A 25,595-nucleotide genomic window follows, 5' to 3' on the forward strand; every position below is an offset into this window, starting at 1 on the left:
AGACATGGAACCAGTTTCAACCAGTTTCACTGAAGGAGACATGGAACCAGTTTCAACCAGTTTCACTGAAGGAGACATGGAACCAGTTTCAACCAGTTTCACTGAAGGACACGTGGAACCAGTTTCAACCAGTTTCACTGAAGGACACGTGGAACCAGTTTCAACCAGTTTCACTGAAGGGGACATGGAACCAGTTTCACTGAAGGAGACATGGAACCAGTTTCAACCAGTTTCACTGAAGGGGACATGGAAGCGGTTCGGCCCCACAGTGTGGCCTGGTGAAGGAATCACGCCTGCTTGTCTCCAAGGTGCCTTCCAGCAATGCTTCTCAGTCTGGTAACTTTGAGAGGTGCCTTGTGACCCCCCCACCCTGTGTGGTCCAACATGGACAGAATAGTGAACTTTGACCCCCGATTTTGATCCAGCATGGACAGAAGGGTGAACTTTGACACGAAATAATGTTTTATATTCATTAATAACTGTACATATTGTAGTAGCAAATATTCATTATTTAAGAAAACTGATCTATACCAAAGATTATAAACATTATAATTTATTTGTCATCGTCTCATGAGCCCCTGTGGGTGGGGGGGGGGGGTCCCGACCCCAAGGTTGTGTGAGAACCACTTGCCTTTTTATGGCAACCGATCACAACATGGACGTTACGTTTTGTGTGGGAATGGAACCCGAAACCCTGCCAGTGTCGGTGCCATGTGTTCAAAGCGTGTCCCCCTTGGTCAGTCAGCCCGGCCGCGGCGTCTCAGGGCTAGTTGACCTCGGTGACCCTGCGGACGGAGCCGATGGTGGAGCTCATGCTGCCCCAGTCGCTGTGCTTGTTGTACTCCCCGGGACGCAGCAGGTACTGGCGGCCCCGGTAGCTGGGGTGCTCGTGGAAGATCCAGTAGCCCTCCACCACGTTGCAGGAGGACACGTCCCGCAGGTGGAAGCGGTCCTGCAGGTTGGGACAGTCGTCACTCAGGTCCGTCATCTTTCCTCCGAAGTCGGACCTCTCAAAGATCTTCACCCTGTAGTTACCGGTGTACTGGAGAGGGAGAGAGGGGGGGGGGGGGGGGGGGCGGAACAGGCATCAGCATTGTGTGATCCAAAATAAAATGAAAGTCGTGATATAATTTCATCTCCACGAGTACAAGACTGGTGTCTATACTGCTTGTGTTGTTAGATAGATAGATAGATAGATAGATAGATAGATAGATAGATAGATAGATAGATAGATAGATAGATAGATAGATAGATAGATAGATAGATAGATAGATAGATAGATAGATAGATAGATAGATAGATAGATAGATAGATAGATAGATAGATAGATAGATAGATAGATAGATAGATAGATAGATAGATAGATAGATAGATAGATAGATAGATAGATAGATAGATAGATGAATATAGTTACAGTATATAGATGGATGGATGGATAGATGAATAGATAGTTAGATGCATGGATGTATATATATATATAGATTAATAGATAGTTATATAGATGGATGGATAGATAGATATATAGATGAATAGATAGTTATATAGATGGATGGATAGATAGATATCTAGATGGATGGATGGATATATATATATATATATATATATATATATATATATATATATATATATATATATATATATATATATATATATATATATATATATATATATATATAGATGAATAGATAGATAGATAGTTACAGTATCTAGATGGATGGATGGATGGATAGATAGATATATAGATTAATAGATAGATAGATATATAGATGAATAGATAGTTATATAGATGGATGGATAGATAGATAGATAGATAGATAGATAGATATATAGATGGATAGATGGATAGATATATAGATGAATAGATAGATAGATAGGATGGTTGGATGGATAGATATAGATTAATAGATAGTTATATAGATGGATGGATAGATAGATAGATAGATATATAGATGGATAGATAGATAGATAGATATATAGATGAATAGATAGTTATATAGATGGATGGATAGATAGATAGATATATAGATGGATGGATGGATAGATATATAGATGAATAGATAGATAGATATATAGATGAATAGATAGTTACAGTATGTAGATGGATGGATAGATACTAGATAGCTATATAGCTAGAGTTTATAGATGGATGGATAGATATATATATAGATGGATGGATGGATAGATAGATAGATAGATATATAGATGAATAGATAGTTACAGTATATAGATGGATGGATAGATAGATAGATAGATAGATAGATAGATAGATAGATAGATAGATAGATAGATAGATAGATAGATAGATAGATAGATAGATAGATAGATAGATAGATAGATTGATAGATAGATAGATAGATAGATTGATTGATAGATAGATAGATAGATAGATAGATAGATAGATAGATAGATAGATAGATAGATAGATAGATAGATAGATAGATAGATAGATAGATAGATAGATAGATAGATAGATAGATAGATAGATAGATAGATAGATAGATAGATAGATAGATAGATAGATAGATAGATAGATAGATAGATAGATAGATAGATAGATAGATAGATAGATAGATAGATAGATGGATGGATGGATGGATGGATGGATGGATGGATGGATGGATGGATGGATGGATGGATGGATGGATGGATAGATAGATAGATAGATAGATAGATAGATAGATAGATAGATAGATAGATAGATAGATAGATAGATAGATAGATAGATAGATAGATAGATAGATAGATAGATAGATAGATAGATAGATGGATGGATGGATGGATGGATGGATGGATGGATGGATGGATGGATGGATGGATGGATGGATGGATGGATGGATGGATGGATGGATGGATGGATGGATGGATGGATGGATGGATGGATGAGACATGAGTGTGATGTATCTCACAGCAGGGATCACGCGACAGGAGCGGAGGCAGTCGTTGAACCCGGACCAGCGGTGGTGGTCGGCGTACTTCCCCTTGGTCAGCATGTACTGGTAACCCGAGAAGTTGGGCTTCTCGTAGGCCATCCAGCAGCCGCTGTCCACGCGGATGGAGTTGCAGCGGGAGAAGTGAGAGTGCATGTCAGGACAGTCACCGCTGCACTCATAGTGACGCCCCTCAAAGTTCCTGCCCTCGTAGAAGATGATCTGAACACAAATAAATATACATTATTAAATGAATAGTTTCAATCTCATAAAACCATTAATGTCACTTTGTTTTTCCAGTTTCATGTTAATTTGTTTTAGACTAATTATTATTAATGTTGTTGTTGTTGTTGTTGTTGTTGTTGTTGTTGTTGTTGTTGTTGTTGTTGTTGTTGTTGTTATTATTATTATTACTTTGATTATTATTGTTATCATTATTATTATCTTATTATTATCTTAATATTATGAAAATTGTTTTATGAACTTATTTTTTTTTAATCCAATGATTTAATGAGTTGAGGCCCCGTATAGGCCCATCTGGGTCTCTTGCCTCTACTCAGCACCTTTATACACTTTCTGTCATGGTCAATGGGTCTCATTCCCCAATATTTTCCAAAGAGTTCTCTTGGAAGACTTATCTTGGAACCGACTGAGACAGAATCAATGACAAGTTCACTCTGAGTCCTCAACACGCTGGTAATATGTCTTAAGTGTCTCAAACGATCACAGCTGTGATATCTGCGTTCGAGAATGCATATGTCTCAAAAGCGAAAGCGCGTCCCTGTTCAGGTCATTTGCATACAAAACAACGCCTCCAGAGCTCCTTATAAGGCAACTAATGATGCAGCTGCGTGAAAATGGAATGGCGGAAGCGCTTTGCGAGTCTTGCGACCCATCAAAATTAGATTAGATTAATGTATTGGCATCATATATAGTACAGCTCGTGGTACACCTGCCACAGCGCGCGCACACACACACACACACTCGCGCGCGCGCAGTACTGTATAGCCTACGCGCGTAATGAATGAACGCAGTATAGGCTTATTATTCCATTAATGACTTGTTTCATTAGGATTTAGTAGATACTATATATGCTCTGCCCTACGTACAGTATAAGTACAGTCTATACAGAGCATATATATAGTATCTACTAAATCCTAATGAAACAAGTAACTAGAATATATTAAGCCTATACTGTTCATTCATTAGACACGTAAGCCATACTGGCGCACACAAGACTGGAATATTAATGCAGTCTATTTCCACGTGATTAGCTTTAGTTCTTATTTATTTATGTATCCACTGTCATTTCAGTGTTGGTGTATAGGCTATATAGTGTATTTCAATATAAGTTTAATTGATTAATGATATATTCGAAGGAATGCAGGTTTATAGCTATATCAAACAAAGGTCTGTCCCATTGTATACCAATCAATGGGATATATTACATGTTGACCTGCATTCTTTCAAATGTATATAATTAATCATTAAAACAGATATGTAACAAATAAGAAATACAAATTCCACAGAAGGCATTAAATAATTATTATTTTCAATCATTTCACAATAATTGCATAATTGTGTTTGAATATCTGAGTAATTAAAGTAATTATACTTTTGGGGAATCGCACGGCTACGTGGCGTAGTGGGCAAGGCGCTCGTAACGAATGCTGGAGACTAGGCTCGAGCCCCGCTCTCCACATTGCTTTCAGTTTAGCTGGTCGTCCACAGTAATACACATTGGCCGTATTATGGGGAGGGAAACTGAAGGGTGGGGATGGGCGTTGTGGACAGCGACTACTACAGGTCGGTTGGTGCGCCTGCGCAGTAGAATCAAGAAGCGACGGGGGCGGGGCCCTTCCAAAGCCCAGACCCCCGACGCTGAAAGATCGAGCCGCGCAGGTGAAAAGATGTGACGGCTGTTACCTCGAGTATCGGAGGGGACTCGTGCTATGTATGACTTAGTCCACATTGCAGCCGGCTTGTGGGAGGCAAGAAACAGCGTTCGAAGACAGGGGAGGGTTGAATTGGACGATATGGAAATTGAGATGGGAGAAAAATAGAAAATGGGAGAAAAAGTGGATAAAAAAAAACGGGAATCGCGCTACCAGCCCTAATATGTCTTAAATGGGCAGAAATCTGCCTAAGCGGACATTTTTGGTCGTAAATCCGTTCGGGAACGAGACCCAATGTTTTTACTGTTTTGCTGAAATGGTGTGAAATAAAGAAATAAAAGAAATAAAATAATAACACAGAGTTAGAAGATGATCTGAACACAGAGAGAGAGACGTTAGAAGATGATCTGAACACAGAGAGAGAGACATCAGTTAGAAGATGATCTGAACACAGAGAGACATCAGTTAGAAGATTATCTGAACACAGAGAGAGACATCAGTTAGAAGATGATCTGAACACCAGTTAGGTCACAGCCCTCTTCACAGGCACAGTGGTATGATTGACGGACGTGCACAGGACTTTAGAGGGGCAGGTGCTCAATGGCTGAAAAGGGCACTACACTTGTGTGTATATATTAACCGAGCGCGTGTAGATTTTTAAGGGCCCTTTTCGGGCGGGGGCCCCCTTTTTATGCTTTTTGGGGGGTTTTGGTGATCAAATATTGAATATTGAACTATAATAATCAGTGCAGGAGCTCACTTATCCTTGAAAGACACTTTTATCACTGACTTAAAAGGCCCATACATCTCCATAAATGTTCAGGGGGGAGGGAATAAGTGCTTACCCTACAGACCCCAAGAAGTGCTGTATATTCTGTATTGTTTAATATAAATGCATTTTTTATTCCAATCCCAATTTGTATTTGAGATTCCCAAATCCCATCGGACTAGACTTCTTCGTGTCCCTCAATGAGTGTAATACCAGCATTCAACTGTATGTGCCACAGCGGTTTCTATCATCATCATCATCACCACCCACGCTATGCATAAAATATATAGGTCCGCGGAGAGGCACGCTGAGGAGGCCGTGCAAACTGCAATGGAATATGGGGCATCTCTCTCTCTTTACCTAATATTTTGATTCTATCCTGACATTTTTCAGTTGGAAGGGCAGTCTATATGTGTAACGGTAAAAAAAGAAGAAAAAAAAGAAAAATCTATTTGCTGCAGTGTCGAGTGGCTATAACTGAACTTACATTATGTACCTTTTATCATGCGGTCGATTAGTACTTTATTTACGTTTTGGGTATGACCGCCTTCAGGAATTGATTATAGTAAAACTAAGAACATAATCACAAACCTCCCTACCTCAGTATGTAACTGTTTTTAATTTAAGAACATGATCACAAACCTCCCTGCCTCAGTATGTAACTGTTTTTAATTTAAGAACATGATCACAAACCTCCCTACCTCAGTATGTAACTTTTTTATTTAAGAACATGATCACAAACCTCCCTACCTCAGTATGTAACTTTTTAATTTAAGAACATGATCACAAACCTGACCTCCCTACCTCAGTATGTAACTGTTTTTAATTTAAGAACATGATCACAAACCTATCTACCTCAGTATGTAACTGTTTTTAATTTATAACATGATCACAAACCTCCCTACCTCAGTATGTAACTGTTTTTAATTTAAGAACATGATCACAAACCTCCCTACCTCAGTATATAACTGTTTTTAATTGGATCTCTCTTTTTAGTTTTCTTCGCTTTTCACCTGTGTTTTTGTCCTATTTATACAAATGTATTTGATCCATTATGTATTCTGACCTGTTTGTATTTTGATGTTGACGTCATTGTAAATGTTCATTTTGAGAATAAATTTAAGTTTAAATCAATGAATAAATTAATTAATAATCACAATATAAACACCATAGGTATAATTCTTTATTTTTTTTCATGTTCTTTGAAATGATCGTATGAAAGAATAAAGCTATGGAACCTTGTGATAAATCAGGCCTGGTCCCTGGTTGAGTTAGAAACTTGACTGTTCTCTGCTGGAGCCTAAAGCACTAGTAACAGTTAGTCAAAGTGTGGTCTGGGGACCCTTGGTGGCTCGTGAGAGGCTTTGTCTAATTCCATGTAATTTATTCACTAGAAGTTGGCACAACATGTACACGTTTCTTTTGTATGAGGATGACTATTTTCGTTTGGTTTCACTCCAGCTGTTATTTCCCCATCTACAGTATAGACAGTCATGCAATTCTTCATATCTTCTCAAGTGGGGAGCCCTGGGACACAACGATAGGTCCATGGTCTTTTGGGGATTTATTTGAGATCTTTTACATGTTAATCACAATTGGGAAGCCATGATATCATTCCCTCTGAATATTGTCATATCTGGTGTGCTTCCCAGATGTCTCAAAGACAGGAGTCCAGACCAGCACCATTGTGCTTCCCAGATGTCTCAAAGACAGGAGTCCAGACCAGCACCATTGTGCTTCCCAGATGTCTCAAAGACAAGAGTCCAGACCAGCATCATTGTGCTTCCCAGATGTCACAAAGACAGGCATCATTGTGCTTCCCAGAAGTCCCAAAGACATTCATCATTATGCTTCCCAGAATGTCTCAGAAACAGGCATCATTGTCCTTCCCAGATATCACAAAGACAGGCATCATTGTGCTTCCCAGAATGTCTCAGAAACAGGCATCATTGTGCTTCCCAGATGTCCCAAAGACAGGCATCATTGTGCTTCCCAGATATCACAAAGACAGGCATCATTGTGCTTCCCAGATGTCCCAGTTAGGATGGCCCAGAACCTCATCCTTCACTCTGTCATCTTTCTCTCCCATTACAGAAGCCGAGACCCTGACACTGGTAACGTCGAACCGTCCGACTACATGCCAGCTCAGCTACCCTCTCCACTCCTCCAGACCATAGCACCGGACATCCTCCCATTCCTAACTGCAACCATCAACTCCTTCCTCAACTCGGGGGTGGTCCCCACCTCCCTAAAACAAGCCAGAGTCACACCGCTCATAAAAAAAAAAAAACTGAACCCCACCGTCATAGGCAACTATCGTCCTGTCTCTCTTCTCTCCTTCCTTGAACGTGCTGTATCCAACCAACTTACTGCTTATCTCTTACAGAATTACCTCCTAGACCCTAATCAGTCAGACTTCCGGACTGGCCACTCCACAGAAACGGCCCTCATTGCGGTCACAGAGGCACTTCACTTAGCAAAAGCGAAAGGCCTCTCTGTCCTTATTCTCCTAGATCTATCTGCAACCTTCGACACAGTCAACCATCAGATCCTCCTCGCGGCTCTCGCAGGAATGGGAGTGGCTGGCTCTGCGCTGACATGGCTGACATCATACCTCAATGACCGCTCCTACCAAGTGTCATGGAGAGGGACCCTGTCGGCCATCCGCCCCCTGCGGACGGGTGTCCCCCAGGGCTCGGTCCTAGGACCCCTTCGCTTCTCCCTCTACACTAAATCACTGGGTAACATTATCACGTCTCATGCCTTCTCGTATCATTGTTACGCACATGATTCTCAACTCTTCCTCTCCTTCCCTCCCTCAGATATCCACGTCTCTGAGCGGATCTCGGCCTGTCTGTCCGACATCTCCGCCTGGATGACGACCAACCACCTCAAACTGAACCTAAGCAAAACAGAATTGCTCCACCTGCCGGCCAAATCCTCCCCCCTGACCGACCTTTCCATCACAGTCGAGAATGCAGCTGTGACCACGTCTCCGACGCCAAGAACCTTGGTGTTGTCCTCGACGATCAGTTGAACTTCTCTGCTCACATCGCAGCGACAACCAGAACCTGCAGATTCCTCCTGAGCAACATCAGAAGGATCCGCCCCTTCCTGACAAAAGAAGCCACCCAACTCCTTGTCCAATCAACAGTCATCTCCCACCTCGACTACTGCAACGCACTGCTTGCTGGCCTCCTGGCCCCTGCCACCAAGCCTCTTCGACTCATTCAGAACACAGCGGCCCGCCTGATCTTAAACCTACCGAAGTCTGCCCATGTCACCCCACTTCTTAGGGACCTGCACTGGCTCCCCATTGCTGCACGAATCCGCTTCAAGGCCCTCGACCTGGCATACCGTGCGGCAAAGGGAACCGCTCCCGCCTACCTCCGGTCAATGGTCTCTAACTACACACCCTCAAGACCCCTACGCTCTGCATCTTCTGGCCGTCTCAGACCTACTCCTATCCGAGCTCCGGGAGAGTCATCAAGGAGAAGCCGCCTATTCTCAGTCCTTGCCCCACAATGGTGGAATGAACTACCCACCCCAGTTAGGACAGCCGAAACCCGTCCAATCTTTCGCCGTTGATTAAAGACGCACTTCTTCAACCATTATCTCAAATAAAATTTAAATATTTAAAAAGAATCTAACCCTAACTAACCTTACTGTCATGCACTGTCCTAATAAACTAACCTACACTGTAGCACTCAACACTTTGATGAACATTGTTACTCAGCTGATAGAGTTGTGCCCTTCCTGATGACTTGTCGTACAAAACTTCTAAGTCGAGGGGCTTGCGCTCGTCACCAATGCAAGAGGCTGCGGTCTCGACTCTCGGAGTCAGCATTGCCTGCGGCTTGGGCCAATCGTCATACTAACTCGTTTGGCTGAGTTAGCGGGAGGGAAGTCGAGGGTGGTAATCTGGCATTGTGGACAGCGACGCCTACAGGTCAGGTCTGGGCGCGTGCTCAGTGAAAGGCAGGAAATGGTGAAGGCAGTGTGACCTCCCCCACGCGTTACGCTTCACCAATGAGAGTCCTCGCTGCCAGGTGAAAAGAGAGCCACTGGCTGTCTCCACATGTGTCGGAGGAAGCATGTGGTAGACTTCAGGGTTCCCTTGTACCGACCAGTAGGAGGAACATGCGCACAACAACCAGGTAGGGGAGGGGGGAATTGGCATAACGACTAAATTGGGATGGGGAGAAAAATAGAAAATCAGGCGGAGAAAAAGAGGATAAAAAAATAACTTGTAAGTCGCTTTGGATAAAAGCGTCAGCTAAATGACTAAATGTAAATGTCCCAAAGACAGGCATCATTGTGCTTCCCAGATGTCTCAAATACAGGCATCATTGTGCTTCCCAGATGTCTCAAATACAGGCATCATTGTGCTTCCCAGAATGTCTCAGAAACAGGCATCATTGTGCTTCCCAGAATGTCTCAGAAACAGGCATCATTGTGCTTCCCAGAATGTCTCAAATACAGGCATCATTGTGCTTCCCAGAATGTCTCAGAAACAGGCATCATTGTGCTTCCCAGAATGTCTCAGAAACAAGCATCATTGTGCTTCCCAGAATGTCTCAGAAACAGGCATCATTGTGCTTCCCAGACATCCAAAAGACAGGCATCATTGTGGTTCCCAGATGTCACAAAGACAGGAGTCCAGACCAGCATCATTGTGCTTCCCAGATGTCTCAAAGACAAGAGTCCAGACCAGCATCATTGTGCTTCCGAGAAGTCCCAAAGACATTCATCATTGTGCTTCCCAGATATCCAAAAGACAGGCATCATTGTGCTTCCCAGACATCTCAAAGACAGGAGTCCAGACCAGCACCATTGTGCTTCACATACGTCCCAAAGTCCAGACCAGCACCATTGTGCTTCCCAGATGTCTCAAATCCAGACCAGCTTCATAAGATCACAATGGATTCATTACCACTGTTTTGATTCCCTGCTAAATCAATTACTACTACTGTACTACTAATACTGTTATTACTACTACTACTACTACAATTACTAATACTGTTATTACTACTACTACTACAATTACTAATACTGTTATTACTACTACTACTATTACTAATATTGTTATTACTACTACTACTACTATTACTAATACTGTTATTACTACTACTACTACAATTACTAATACTGTTATTACTACTACTACTATTACTAATACTGTTATTACTACTACTACTACTACTACTACTACTATTACTAATACTGTTATTACTACTACTACTGCAATTACTAATACTGTTATTACTACTACTACTATTACTAATACTGTTATTACTACTACTACTACTACTACTACTACTACTACTACTACTACTACTACTACTACTAATACTACTACTACTACTACTACTACTACTATTACTAATACTGTTATTACTACTACTACTACTATTATTATTACTAATACTGTTATTACTACTACTACTATTACTAATACTGTTGTTATTACTACTACTACTATTACTAATACTGTTATTACAAATACTACTACTATTACTAATACTGTTATTACTACTACTACTATTACTGTTATTACTATTACTACTACTACTAATACTGTTATTACTACTACTACTACTACTACTACTACTACTACTACTACTACTACTACTACTACTACTACTACTACTACTACTACTACTACTACTATTACTGTTATTACTACTACTAGTAGTTCAGTCTGGAGCAGAAGCCCACACGTTAAAAAAGTTGATGCGGCTACTAACAACGCCCTCCGGATCATCACTGGATGCCTGAAGGCTACACCCGTCTTCCTGCTGCCAGTCCTTGCAGGAATCGCACCAGCTGGCCTACGACGAGAGGCTGCCACTCTCGCCCTAGCAAGGAAGGCAGTGAAGCATGACTGGCACATCCTACACAACACCACAACAACAACAGCACCTATGAGCAGACTCAAGTCCCGCCACCCCTACAACAAGGTGGCACAAGAGATGCTCCATTCCACCACTGAGGACCTATCCAGAAATGGATGGCTGGCGGCAGCCTGGAAGAGAGAGTGGGAGAGTGCTGGGCCAACCCGTATCCACCACTACATCTGGGATCCAGGAGATGGCGCCACAGGAGACGATCTTCCACGCCGGCAATGGGTTCTGCTGAACCGTTTAAGATCTGGGGTTGGTCGCTTTAAAGCATCATTAAAGAAGTGGGGCCTGGCAGACAGCGCTGCATGTGAGTGTGGAGACCCTGAGCAGACTGTTGACCACATCCTGACCATCTGCCCCCTATACAAACCACCCTCGGAAGCCAGCCTCTTTGATGTGGGACCAGAGTTAAGGGCATGGCTACAAGATACAGAGTTGGACCTCTGACGTTACACGAAAGAAGAAGAAGTAACACTAGTAGTAGTAGTAGTAATATTAGGAGTAGTAGTAGGGGTGACAGTAGCTCGGGAGGTAGAGCAGTCGTCTGGTAATCCAGAGGTTCCCGGTTCGATACCCGCTCCTCCTGGGCAGTGTGCCGAAGGGTCCTTGAGCAAGACACTTAACCCCTAAACTGCTCCCGATGAGCAGGTTGGCACCTTGCATGGTTGCCTCCGCCGTGAATGTGTGAGTGAATGGGTAAAAGTGTGAGGAACAAATTGTAAAGCGCTTTGGATAAAAGCGCTATATAAATGCAGCCATTTATTTACTACGGTTACTACTACCACTACCACTACTACTACTACTACTACTAACTACTACTACTACTACTACCACTATTACTATTACTCCTTCATTTGGTTGGTGAAGGCTTGTCGGTTTGTCCTTTTTAAGGATAATGGTGATGTTGTTTGCTTACCTTTCCCATCATGCCACCGTGTGTCCAGGACAGGCCTGTCCCCGTGCCCTCTGCCTTTTATGTGTGTGAAAAAGGTCTGCTTATTGTTATTGAAATCAGTTGAGTTATCAAGTCAGCAGAAACCGTTCTCTCAGCCCCATGACTGAACGGACACCTGTCAGCCTCATGGGCCGTTTACACTACAGTTGATATTCTATTGTCAGGCAAATGAGGCTGCTCTCTTTTTCTAGGCAGGACAATAGAGTTGCCAACTCTGTGTTTGTAACTGAGGGGAAAACATGAGGCCAACTAACCATGTACTGATAAGACAATGTGCTGCTCAGACCATGTGCTGCTGGAGCGACAGTGGCTCGGGAGGTAGAGAGCAGTCGTCTGGCAATCCGGAGGTTCCCGGTTCGATTCCCACTCCTCCTGGGCAGCGTGCTGATGTGTCCTTGAGCAAGACACTTAACCCCTAATTGCTCCCGATGAGCAGGTTGGCACCTTGCATGGTTGCCGTCTGTGTGTGAATGTGTGAGTGAATGGGTAAATGTGAGGAACAAATTGTAAAGCGCTTTGGATAAAAGCCGTTATATAAAAAAGCAGCCATTTAAGACGATGGGCTGCTCAGAACATGTACTGCTAAGACCATGTACTGATAAGACCTGATAAGACCATGTACTGATAAGACCTGATAAGACCATGTACTGATAAGACCATGTACTGTGGGGCGTCTTTGGCTCAGGGGTAGAGCGGGTCGTCCAATGATCGAAGGGTTGGTGGTTCGAATCCCGCTCAAGCCCATGTCCATCCCATCGCCGTTGTGTCCTTGGGCAAGACACCTAACCTACTTGCCTCGTATGAATGTGTATGCATGTGAATGAATGTTGGTGGTGGTCGGAGGGGCCGTAGGCGATGATTATTCGCCACGCTTCCGTGAGTCTGCCTCAGGGCAGCTCTGGCTGCAATTGTAGCTTACCACCACCGGTATGACTGTGTATGAACGAATAATGGACTCTGTGAAGCGCTCTGGGTGTCATGAAGAGCGCTATATAAATCCAAGCCATTATTATTATTATTATTATTATTATTATTATAAGACCATGTACTGATAAGACCTGATAAGACATTGTACTGATAAGACCATGTGCTGCTAAGACCTGATAAGACCATGTACTGATAAGACCATGTACTGATAAGACCATGTACTGATAAGACCTGATAAGACCATGTACTGATAAGACCATATACTGATAAGACCATGTACTGATAAGACCTGATAAGACCATGTACTGATAAGACCATGTACTGATAAGACCATGTACTGATAAGACCTGATAAGACCATGTACTGATAAGACCTGATAAGACCATGTACTGATAAGACCATGTACTGATAAGACCTGATAAGACCATGTACTGATGAAAACAAGTTTGAAAGGTTTTTACATGAAGGTGAAGATGTCAGATGTCAGGAGGAACTGTAGATGAGGAGTCAGATTTGAGTGGGGGGTGTAGCTGAGCCTGTGGGGGGGGGGGGGGTGTAACTGAGCCTGTGGGGGGGGGGGGTGTAACTGAGCCTGTGTGGGGGGGGGGGTGTAACTGAGCCTGTGTGGGGGGGGGTGTAGCTGAGCCTGTGGGGGGGGGGGGGGGGGGTGTAACTGAGCCTGTGTGGGGGGGGGGGGGGTATAGCTGAGCCTGTGGGGGGGGGGGGGGGTGTAACTGAGCCTGTGTGGGGGGGGTGTAGCTGAGCCTGGGGGGGGGGTGTAACTGAGCCTGTGTGGGGGGGGGGGGTGTAGCTGAGCCTGTGGGGGGGGGGTGTAACTGAGCCTGTGTGGGGGGGGTGTAGCTGAGCCTGTGGGGGGAGGGGGGTGTAACTGAGCCTGTGGGGGGGGGGGGGTGTAGCTGAGCCTGTGGGGGGGGGTGTAGCTGAGCCTGTGGGGGGGGGGGGTGTAGCTGAGCCTGTGTGGGGGGGGGGTGTAACTGAGCCTGTGGGGGGGGGGGGGTGTAGCTGAGCCTGTGGGGGGGGGGGGTGTAGCTGAGCCTGTGTGGGGGGGGGGGGGGGTGTAACTGAGCCTGTGGGGGGGGGGGGGGGGTAGCTGAAGGACTGTCACCAGGGAGAGCAGACTGGGTGACAGGCTGGGTGACAGGCTGGGTGACAGGCTGGGTGACAGGCTGGGTGACAGGCTGGGTGACAGGCTGGGTGACAGACTGGGTGACAGGCTGGGTGACAGACTGGGTGACAGACTGGGTGACAGACTGGGTGACAGACTGGGTGACAGGCTGGGTGACAGGCTCAGCATGGACAGCACTCTGGTGGTGTACTGGGACAACATCGGAGAGGTGCCTGCAAATGAAGGCAAGCTAGAGTCTAATGATTGTATGGTGAATAGCGCCATCTTGTGTCCAATCTGCCACCAGTTTATACTGTAAATCAGTGAGAGTTGAATGAATGAATGAAAACGGGCCAAGTGTTACAATGGCCCGTCCAAAGATCTCTCGTCATTGTATTGACTATAGGGCTTAAACCACTACACCTTGTATTCAAGATCCTTATACTTAATGGTTATCGTGTGCAGTATCACAATTAATACAATGATAACAACAACATAATTCGCCAGGCCAATATACAGATTACAAAAAACATACATTCAAAACAAAAATTTGAACCTTTTCTCTTGTTGCATGTTATGTATATAGTCCTACCTGTTGATCCTTGGGGTGGGTGGGTGGGTTTGGGGGTGAGGCAGATTATACAAAAAAAAGGAAAAAAGGGTGAATGAATAATTCTGACTTTGTAATTGTACAAACTTGCTTCACTAATAAAAACTTTTGTTACAAAAATAAATTATAATAATCTAGAAAATCTAGTAAAATGTACAAACCAATGAGCTTCTAGATAGACACTAGAAAAGATATGCAGCCAGTATGAGCTTCTAGATAAGACAGTAGGATCGATCAAATATCAAATATCCACACGGGTCCTTCTGGGCTTAGATGTCCACGTTTATTTAGTAAGAATAAAAGAACAAAAGACAAAATGCACAATATTCAATGAATGATCATTCTTCCTATCTAGGTCTGTCTCCCTCAAAGTCTGCCACCAGAAGAACAACTCTCTCTCTCTCTCTCTCTCTCTCTCTCTCTCTCTCTCTCTCTCTCTCTCTCTCTCTCTCTCTCTCTCTCTCTCTCTCTCTCTCTCTCTCTCTCTCTCTCTCTCTCTCCTTGAGCTCTTTTGATAACGCAGATGGGTCTGTTCTAAAATAAAAGAGTTGCATTTACGACTGACCCACGCCCCACACATCCTGGCTGACCCACGCCCCACACATCCTGGCTGACCCACGCCCCACACATCCTGGCTGACCCACGCCCCACACATCCTGGCTGACCCACGCCCCACACATCCTGGCTGACCCACGCCCCACACATCCTGGCTGACCCACGCCCCACACATCCTGGCTGACCCACGCCCCACACATCCTGGCTGACCCACGCCCCACACATCCTGGCTGACCCACGCCCCACACATCCTGGCTGACCCACGCCCCACACATCCTGGCTGACCCACGCCCCACACATCCTGGCTGACCCACGCCCCACACATCCTGGCTGACCCACGCCCCACACATCCTGGCTGACCCATGCCCAGCACATCCTGGCTCTGGGTTCAACCGAAGGCCTTGAAGATAGAAGAGTGTCCTGTATGAAGTGTCCCGGCTGCGCAGAGATAAGAGGTGAGGGAGAAGGTTATAGGCTGAATCAACCTCCCCCATGGAGGTCCGGCCACCACATTGTTACCATTGAGAGAGGAGAGACAGGCCCAAATCCCTAATGACCAAAATGACCAAAGGTGATCAAATACAAATACAATGGTTGCATATTGTTGTCCAACCTGCCCAGAGTATGAAAATAAAGATGCTGACTTCCCCACATGCAAAGGAACAGAGGTAGTGAAGATGGGAATCAAATATGTGAATATATCCAATCAGACAAACGTTACCCCGGTAGGCTAGAAACTGTGTCCCTCAGAACAATGATAGAGTGACTGAGTGAATGTAACTCCTAATTACCTCATCTTTCACAACTCAGCATCTTCAAGATCAATTTAAATTAAAAAAAAAAACCTGGGTAGAGGAGCTGTGAATGTCACTGATCTCTAGTACTTCAGCTTACAAAACGCAGCCTCCACACAGGGTGAGTAAAACCAAAGTCCAGGATAGAGAGGCTGAGTGAATGTGGTGTTGACTCTGTGCAGGAGGGTCATTGTGTCAAGGACGCTGTAGAAGGACAGAGTACCTGCCCTGTGATCCAGGTACACTCCTATATTTTTATAAACTGGTCAACACTGCATTATTTCCGGCGTTGGGTGCATGATGCGCATGCGCTGTGATCACAGCACAGGCGCACCAGGCAGCCAAATACGGAAATACAGCAGTTTTGGTCTCCGCTCTTTCCAGGATATATCAAATCAAATCAAATCAAATTTATTTATAGGGCCCGACAACACACGTTAATGTCCCCATGGGCCGTACAGATCTTCTTTAAACAAGTCAAGAAGAAAACATAACAATAAGTCAAGAACAGAACAAGAACACCATAAGGTGCAAACATTTTTAGATAAATGCAAATAAATGAAAGAATGCAAGCACTCCCAGACATACCCCACGCGAAGGTAAGGAAAAACTCACTAAAACCTAACAATAGGGAAAAAAAGCTCCACAGGCAATGTGGAGGAGAGAAACCTTAGAAGGGCCATTCAAGGGGGGATCTCCCTTCTTAGATGTCGGTGATAGTAGTGTTGCAGACTAACAGTTGGTAAGCATGCACTCATGTGTGTAGTGGAACACAGATGAGTGCATGCAATAGCAACTGTACATTTTGAAAAATTAAAGATAGAGCTAATAGCGATAGCAACTGAACATTTTGAAAGATTAAAGATAGAGCTGATAGCGAATCTATTTGAGGCACAGGGGCGGCGCAAAGAGGGTCACGTCCTCCCCGTCTTAGTCAAGGGACATTTAACACTCCGGTCGTTGCTCAGGGACAGCCGGAGACAGGGAGATAGGGGGCGGCGCAGAGAGGGTCGCGAACTCCCCGACATCATCGCGGGACATCCGCCACTCCGGTCACCACTACGAGACCTCCGGAGACAGGGGGGCACGCAGAGGGGGTCGCAACCTCCCGGCCTTCGTCACGGGACGTCCAACACTCCGGTCAACACTCCAGGACAGCAAGTCATAGGGAGACAGGGAGACGGGACAGGCGTTAGACAGCTCATGAGATTGTAGTAGGCGGACATAGCAATAGATACAAGTGGTAGGCATATATGTGAATGGAGTAGATATATGAAGTAGGCGTATTATGTGAATAGAATAGAAGTACTTAACCCAGCAATGAAACCGCATTGACTGTTAATCTGTTAGTAATATACAACGGATATGATCTCCCCGGAACCTCCTTTTTCTTTTATTTACAAATAAGAGCAGCTCTGAAGGCTCATGGCGTGCCATGGGACGCTCCACTAGTGCATCACCACTTTCACAAATTATTTTATGACAAAGAGACATCGAGAGGCTTCGTTTCTGACTTCTATCGCCATTTACTCATGACCTCGTATAAAGAGCTCCCCCTGGATACGATTTGGAGAAAGGATGTCCCGGAGTTGGATGTAGATTTTGATTGGGATGCAGTCTGGGAAAATGTTCGGTTATCCTCACACAACCCAGATCACCAACAGATTCATCTAAATTGTATTCACAGGACTTATTTAACCCCTAGACGATTGAATTCAATGGGTCTCAGACCTGACTCTCTAGATACCTTGTGTCCAAATGGCACCACAGGCACATTTATGCATATGTACTGGGAATGCCCTCCTGTTGTGATTTTTTGGGAAAATGTTACATATCAGCTCTCAGACATTTTCTCTCTAACCATACCTGTATCTCCTTCTGTATTATTATTGAATGATCTCTCTAAATTACCGACCTCTATACAGGTGAAAAAACTCATTTTGGCCGGCCTCACAGCCGCAAAAAAATGTATTGCCTCACGCTGGTTTCACCCAGACAGACTCTGTCCAAAGGTATGGTTTCTCACCTACCTTGACGTGATCTATTTGGAGATATCCACGGCACGTGTTATAGGGGTTAGGGAATCTGATATCGCAATTTGGTTGGCTGCTGCAGTGGCAAAGTTGAGGGAACGCATATACGTTTGGAAATTTTTGTTTTGATTCTTGTTTTTTGCTGAGTGATGTATTGTGAGTGTGACTCATGTTGAGGTCCTGGGGTGAGCGGGGGGGGGGGGGGGGGGGGGGAGAGAACGAGCGAGTGTCCATGTAGGATGATCACTGTACAGTTTGTATCAGTTGTTGTCTTGTCATGTGGTGTTGAGTTATTGTCTTGGGAAGTCTTTTTATGTATTGTTGTTGTTGTATTGTGATATGTTTTGTTTCATGTTGGAAAAAAGAAAAAGAAAATAAAAATATTTGATCAAAATTTTAATTTTAATTTTTATAAACTGGTCAAAACTGCATTATTTCCGGCGTTGGGTGCATGATGCGCATGCGCTGTGATCACAGCACAGGCGCACCAGGCAGCCAAATACGGAAATACAGCAGTTTTGAGCAGTGTTGACCAGTTTATAAAAATTATTTAAAATGTTAACCACGAACCGTGGCCTTTAACCTAACCCTAACCTTTAAACGTGACCCACACACACACACACACACACACACACACACACACACACACACACACACGCACGCACGCACGCACGCACGCACGCATGCACGCACGCACGCACGCACGCACGCACGCACGCACGCAGGCACGCACGCACGCACACACACACACACACACACACACACACACACACACACACACACACACACACACACAATCCAATTTTTTCTTATTATTATTTTTTTTGGAAAAAAACGTGCCAATTCCGTGAACCGTGAACAGGGCGTGAAGAAGGTTGAAATACAGTACAATCCCGGGAAAAACGGGACTGTTGACAGGTATATCACACACACACACACACGCACACACACACACACACACACACACACACACACACACAATGTAAACAAGACGAAAGTTTTTCTCTGGTCTGCATCCCCTTAACAATTGTGTGTATTGAGCTGTACCGTAATGTACTGTACCCATTCTGCAATCTGTTAATAAAATGTTCAATCAATCAATTCAAAACAGAATAATATTTAGGTGGAATTCACCTTTAAGAGAGGAAGCGTTGACCGCGAGTCCCGCGAGAGCTCCTGTGGCCTTCCCGGTGTCACTAACTGACTGACAGGCTGAACATGGCAGCAGGCATCAGCTCCTACACCATAGTGGAGTATTTCGGTGGCGATGACGGTTATCGGTGTGGTTACTGTAAGAATGACAAGGGCAACTTCTCTCACGGTGAGTCCCTGAACTGACACTCTTCATGTTGTTAGCTTCATAATGTTGTCTATGGACGCTGTGATGGTCTATCTACTCCTGATACAAGATGCTAGGCTAGCAGCTAGCATGTTAGCTTGATGTTACTGTAGTGAAGATGCTAGGCTAGCATCTAGCCTGTTAGCTTTACGTTACTGTAGTGTAGCTGCTAGGCTAGCATGTTAGCTTGATGTTACTGTAGTGAAAGTGCTAGGCTAGCAGCTAGCCTGTTAGCTTGATGTTACTTTAGTGAAAGTGCTAGGCTAGCAGCTAGCCTGTTAGTTTGATGTTACTGTAGTGAAAGTGCTAGGCTAGCAGCTAGCCTGTTAGCTTGATGTTACTGTAGTGAAAGTGCTAGGCTAGCAGCTAGCCTGTTAGCTTGATGTTACTGTAGTTAAGATGCTAGGCTAGCAGCTAGCCTGTTAGCTTGATGTTACTGTAGTTAAGATGCTAGCAGCTAGCCTGTTAGCTTGATGTTACTGTAGTGAAAGTGCTAGGCCAGCAGCTAGCCTGTTAGCTTGATACTGTAGTGAAAGTGCTAGGCTAGCAGCTAGCCTGTTAGCTTGATGTTACTGTAGTGAAGATGCTAGGCTAGCAGCTAGCCTGTTAGCTTTACGTTAGTTACTGTAGTTAAGATGCTAGCAGCTAGCCTGTTAGCTTGATGTTACTGTAGTGAAAGTGCTAGGCCAGCAGCTAGCCTGTTAGCTTGATACTGTAGTGAAAGTGCTAGGCTAGCAGCTAGCCTGTTAGCTTGATGTTACTGTAGTGAAGATGCTAGGCTAGCAGCTAGCCTGTTAGCTTTACGTTACTGTAGTGAAGATGCTAGGCTAGCAGCTAGCCTGTTAGCTTTACGTTACTGTAGTGTAGCTGCTAGGCTAGCATGTTAGCTTGATGTTACTGTAGTGAAAGTGCTAGGCCAGCAGCTAGCCTGTTAGCTTGATGTTACTGTAGTTAAGATGCTAGGCTAGCAGCTAGCATGTTAGCTTGATGTTACTGTAGTTAAGATGCTAGGCTAGCAGCTAGCCTGTTAGCTTGATGTTACTGTAGTTAAGATGCTAGGCTAGCAGCTAGCCTGTTAGCTTGATGTTACTGTAGTGAAAGTGATAGGCTAGCAGCTAGCCTGTTAGCTTGATGTTACTGTAGTGAAAGTGCTAGACTAGCAGCTAGCCTGTTAGCTTGATGTTACTGTAGTGAAGATGCTAGTCTAGCAGCTAGTCTGTTAGCTTAACGTTACTGTAGTGAAAGTGCTAGGCTAGCAGCTAGCCTGTTAGCTTAACGTTACTGTAGTGAAAGTGCTAGGCTAGCAGCTAGCCTGTTAGCTCAACGTTACTGTAGTGAAAATGCTAGGCTAGCAGCTAGCCGGTTAGCTTTACATTACTGTAGTGAAGATGCTAGGCTAGCAGCTAGCCTGTTAGTTTGATGTTACTGTAGTGAAGATGCTAGACTAGCAGCTAGCCTGTTAGCTTGATGTTATAGTGAAAGTGCTATGAATGAATGAATGAATGAATGAATGAAAACTTTATTTAACAGATTGCAGAATGGGTACAATACAGTACGGCTCAATACACACAATTGTTAAGGGGATGCAGACCAGAGAAAGACTTTCGTCTTGTTTACATCAGGGTCCCCCATTTTCAATTCATATAGACATTTATGACATACACAACATGCATGACATTTATGGCATAGGGACATATAGGTATTTAGTACTGATACTTTTGTGACATAAACGGTATTCAAATATACAGTACTGTTACCCCTAGATCCTGACAGAGTATATACATATGATGGGGAGGGGACTGTACATTAGGAGGGGGTGGGTGGGTGGGATAGAAATATACATACGGCGGGGAGAGAATATATACATGCGGTGGGGAGGAGACTGTCTATTAGGAGGTGGTGGGGGTTTTGGGCATTTACGGTGGCCAGTTTCGAATTGCAGCCTCCTGTAGGTGCTCTTTAAGAGCGGTTTTGAATGTGGGTAGAGATTCACATTCCTTTACAGCTTTGGGTAGGGCGTTCCACATTGATGTGGCATAATTGCGAAACGTGTTTAGTCCCTTGTTTGAGCCGAATCTGGGTTTAACATGATTTGTTGAGCTTCCTCTGGTGTAGTGGTTGTGGTATTCACTGACCTTTGGGAAGTATTTTGACATGTACATGGGTACCTTAGTCGTATAGTGTATCATCTTGTAGACCAGGCCCATTGCAAGTTGCTGTACTCTGTCGTCTACTCTAAGCTAGCCTGTTAGCTTTACGTTGCTGTAGTGAAGATGCTAGCAGCTAGCCTGTTAGCTTGATGTTACTGTAGTGAAGAGATGCTAGGCTAGCAGCTAGCCTGTTAGTTTGATGTTACTGTAGTGAAAGTGCTAGTCTAGCAGCTAGCCTGTTAGCTTGATGTAACTGTGGGGAAGATGCTAGTCTAGCAGCTAGCCTGTTAGCTTGATGTAACTGTGGGGAAGATGCTAGTCTAGCAGCTAGCCTGTTAGCTTGATGTAACTGTGGGGAAGATGCTAGTCTAGCAGCTAGCCTGTTAGCTTGATGTAACTGTGGGGAAGATGCTAGGCTAGCAGCTAGCCTGTTAGCTTGATGTTACTGTAGTGAAAGTGCTAGGCTAGCAGCTAGCGGGGTCATCCCTTTCTATGTTCCCCGGGTCCTATGTTCCCCGGGTCCTATGTTCCCCGGGTCCTATGTTCCCCGGGTCCTATGTTCCCTGATTGATTGATTGATTGATTGACATTTTTATACATTTTTATTATTTTATTAATTATTAATGTCCGCCTTGTTTCGAACTGGTTATGCTTAGGCCCTCTTTCGAAGTTGGTTAAGGTTAGAGTTTGGAATCAGGGCTGGTGGTCTGACTATCTATCGCTACCGGGGAACATAGGACCCGGGGGAACATAGGACCCGGGGAACATAAACATTCTCGAAGACACTCTGATGTCACGAGACCGCCGCCATCTTGGTTTAGGATAGGGGGACCATACGGATTTCTACCATCAAATGCATGCGTTGAGGTCCGTTTTTATTACATGTTTGATCACATTCTTGTTCATTTCATAACATTTTCATACGATTTGTTTTGAAAATATTGAGGCCAACATGGCATTTCACTATTTCGAAAGTCTTTCTGGTGATTCTAAGGCGAGATATGAGTCAAAGAAGCTCCCCCTGATTGACTTGACATAATGTCCATACAAAACACCTGCAGACATGGCCATCTCTCGAATACCCAAATTGAAGCTGCTGTGTTACGTTTTGTACTAATAACAAACACAGAAATCCCAATCGCAAATCGTTGTGAGTTCCAAAAAATTGAACGTGGAGTTTAAAGCTCAATTTATCAAAACGTGGCACTTTACAAGTTTACAGTGAACAGGAGGTCTATTTGTATTAAAAACAATAAATTGTTTTTCATTTAAATGTCTGGAAGAGCTCAAAAATAAAAATGTCAAATGATATTTCCGTTGCCTTTTTTGAGTTGATCTAAATGTTACTGAATGGGCATATAATATCGTCTCATATCGATCGCAGGCACCTGAATCTAATCGTATCGTATCGTGGCAGACTTTGTGATATCGGCAAATATCGTTGTCCAAATAATCGAAATGGTATCGTGATGAAACTGATGGTGATTCCCACCCCTACCACTACTGTGTCGTCAGCAAATTTGATGATTGTGTTGTTCCACTGTGCCACACAGTTGTGTGTGTACAGCGAGAGTAGAGGAGGGGAATCAGAACACAGCCCTGGGGGGCCCCTATGTTGAGCGTGATGGATGAGGAGGTGCAGTTGCCTGCTCTCACCACCTGGGGTCTACCCGTCAGGAAGTCCAAGACCCACTGGCAGAGGTCATAGTTCAAGCCCAGGTCCCTGAGCTTGGCTATGAGTTTGGAGGGGACTATGGTATTGAATGCTGAGCTGTAGTCGATGAACAGCATTCTCACATAGTTTCCCTGCCTCTTGTCCAGGTGTGATGCTGCTGTGTGCAGCACATGGGCTATGGTGTCCTCCGTGGACCTGTTGGGGCGATATGCAAATTGCAGGGGGTCCAGGTTGATGGGGAGGGAGGAACAGATGTAGCCCTTTACTAGCTTCTCAAAGCACTTCATGCAGGGCTGTATAGTGCGACGAGCTCGTCGCAAATTGCCCCTTTAATTGGCCGTTGCGATTGTTAAATAATATTTGGGGGCGGGCTTGCGAGTAGGGATTTCAAGCCTTGCATTCGTCACTCACGCGAGCTGAGCACTCAGGTATGAGAGTGGGGAAAATCGATTGAGCACTCTGATAGACTGGCTGACTGTCTGATTTAGCTATGCCTATGAAGAAAAGTAAAGTTAGTATTGCTTCATATTTTCGACGCGTTCCACCTCCTAGTGAGCCGTCGAATGAAAATGTGACCGTCGAGAACATTGAGCCAGCAGTGGCAGTAGCCACCACCGCAGACCTGCCTTTGTACTAGGGTTGGATGCAGTTCCCTGTTGGTCAGTCTGTGTCTGTTATTCCATCTTCTTCTGCTCTGTTTAACGTTATACACTTCAAATAGTGCAGCATGTTTGAGAGTGCTCCCTTGACTGAGAGGATGGCTAGAGGATGGCCGGAACAACGAGAACCTTTATTAAACATTCTATTAAACATTCTGATATTTCCGCGGGTCTCGTGCAGTGGTCTCGTGCCACTGTCAACTAAAGCGAGCACTCGGAAGACACGCACCGTTTGACAGTGATATGCGCACTGACAGTCGGCGCAGTTGACATTTTCCAAGTCAGGGGGAAAATAAATCCTCTTCGTCCCGACTGTGTCCCGGCCCCGTGGAGGATTTTTCTTCATCCCAAATACATATTTTATTTCCCCCGGGACGACGGGACTGTGTTAGTCTCAAGCCCTGTCGTCGTATACTATTATTGATCCCCAGGTACCGGTTACTTCAAATGTGAACGGTACCCAACCCTAACTGTTCAAAACGAAATGTCCCATTAAACTAAATAGTTCAGATAGCTCCTGATATCAATGTCTTATAACACTGAGTCGATGCGTATTCGAGCTGAGGGCACACTGAATATAGTCAATAGGGTCCAGCTGCAGCGCCGTAGAATCCTGGCCGTAGCTGGAGGCTACAGTATAGGGTCCAGCTGCAGCTCCGGAGAATCCTGGCCGTAGCTGGAGGCTACTCGAGTACACACAGACAGTGGAGCTGGTTGCATATAGCGAGCATTTTGACTTGTTGCGTGGTGGCGATGTCTCGCAGATAATACAACTACAAGTATGATTATATAATATATATATTTTATTTAAAAAAATTATATAAAATAATTTTTTTCTTTTTTTTTTAATCAAAAACAATCTATATAAATAATGGTAAAATTGTTATTTAAAAATGTGCCCCTAAAAATTTTTTTTTGCCCCTAAATTTCTCATTTAGGGGCAAGTGTGCCCCTAGTGAAAAAGCTTAGCGTACAGCCCTGTCATGGCTATGGAGGTGAGAGCTACAGGGCGGTAGTCGTTGAGGCAAGCAGGCGTAGATTTTTTGGGTACAGGGATAATGGTGGACTTCTTCAGACAGGTGGGGATGACAGCCTGTTCTAAGGACAGGTTAAATATGTCAGTGAAAGAATACCGGGGCCAGTTGGTCGGCACAGACTTTTAGGACGCGGCCGGGGATGCCGTCCGGTCCTGCTGCCTTCCTGATATTCACTTTCTTAAAGGTCCTCCTCATCTCATGTTCTGTTAACCTGAACACTGAGTCTCCATCAGCAGTGCCC

The 25,595-nt window shown here is 44.4% G+C and overlaps 2 protein-coding genes across 3 annotated transcripts in view; one reads left to right on the forward strand and one right to left on the reverse strand.

Annotated features, from left to right (window-relative positions):
• Positions 1 to 766: 766 nt before the first annotated feature.
• LOC311234586 (uncharacterized protein) lies at positions 767 to 16,017 on the reverse strand (the record flags this gene model as incomplete). The annotated part of the gene is made up of 4 exons (XM_084321833.1): positions 767 to 1,042; positions 2,907 to 3,149; positions 14,525 to 14,712; positions 15,678 to 16,017. The coding sequence occupies 4 exons, from the start codon at positions 16,015 to 16,017 to the stop codon at positions 767 to 769; spliced, it is 1,047 nt and encodes a 348-aa protein (XP_084177959.1).
• Positions 16,018 to 19,694: 3,677 nt separating this feature from the next.
• The window catches only part of ate1 (arginyltransferase 1), a 291,958-nt gene continuing 286,057 nt past the window's right edge, over positions 19,695 to 25,595 (forward strand). For both annotated transcript variants that reach the window (XM_084321688.1, XM_084321689.1), the window contains exon 1: positions 19,695 to 19,815. In XM_084321688.1, the coding sequence (XP_084177814.1) occupies positions 19,713 to 19,815 (103 nt within the window). In that variant the 5' untranslated portion in view covers positions 19,695 to 19,712. The remainder of the gene's footprint in view (positions 19,816 to 25,595) is intronic.

This window comes from Notolepis coatsorum (genome assembly GCF_963971535.1).
Source record: "Notolepis coatsorum genome assembly, chromosome: 9".
Taxonomy (NCBI): domain Eukaryota; kingdom Metazoa; phylum Chordata; class Actinopteri; order Aulopiformes; family Paralepididae; genus Notolepis; species Notolepis coatsorum.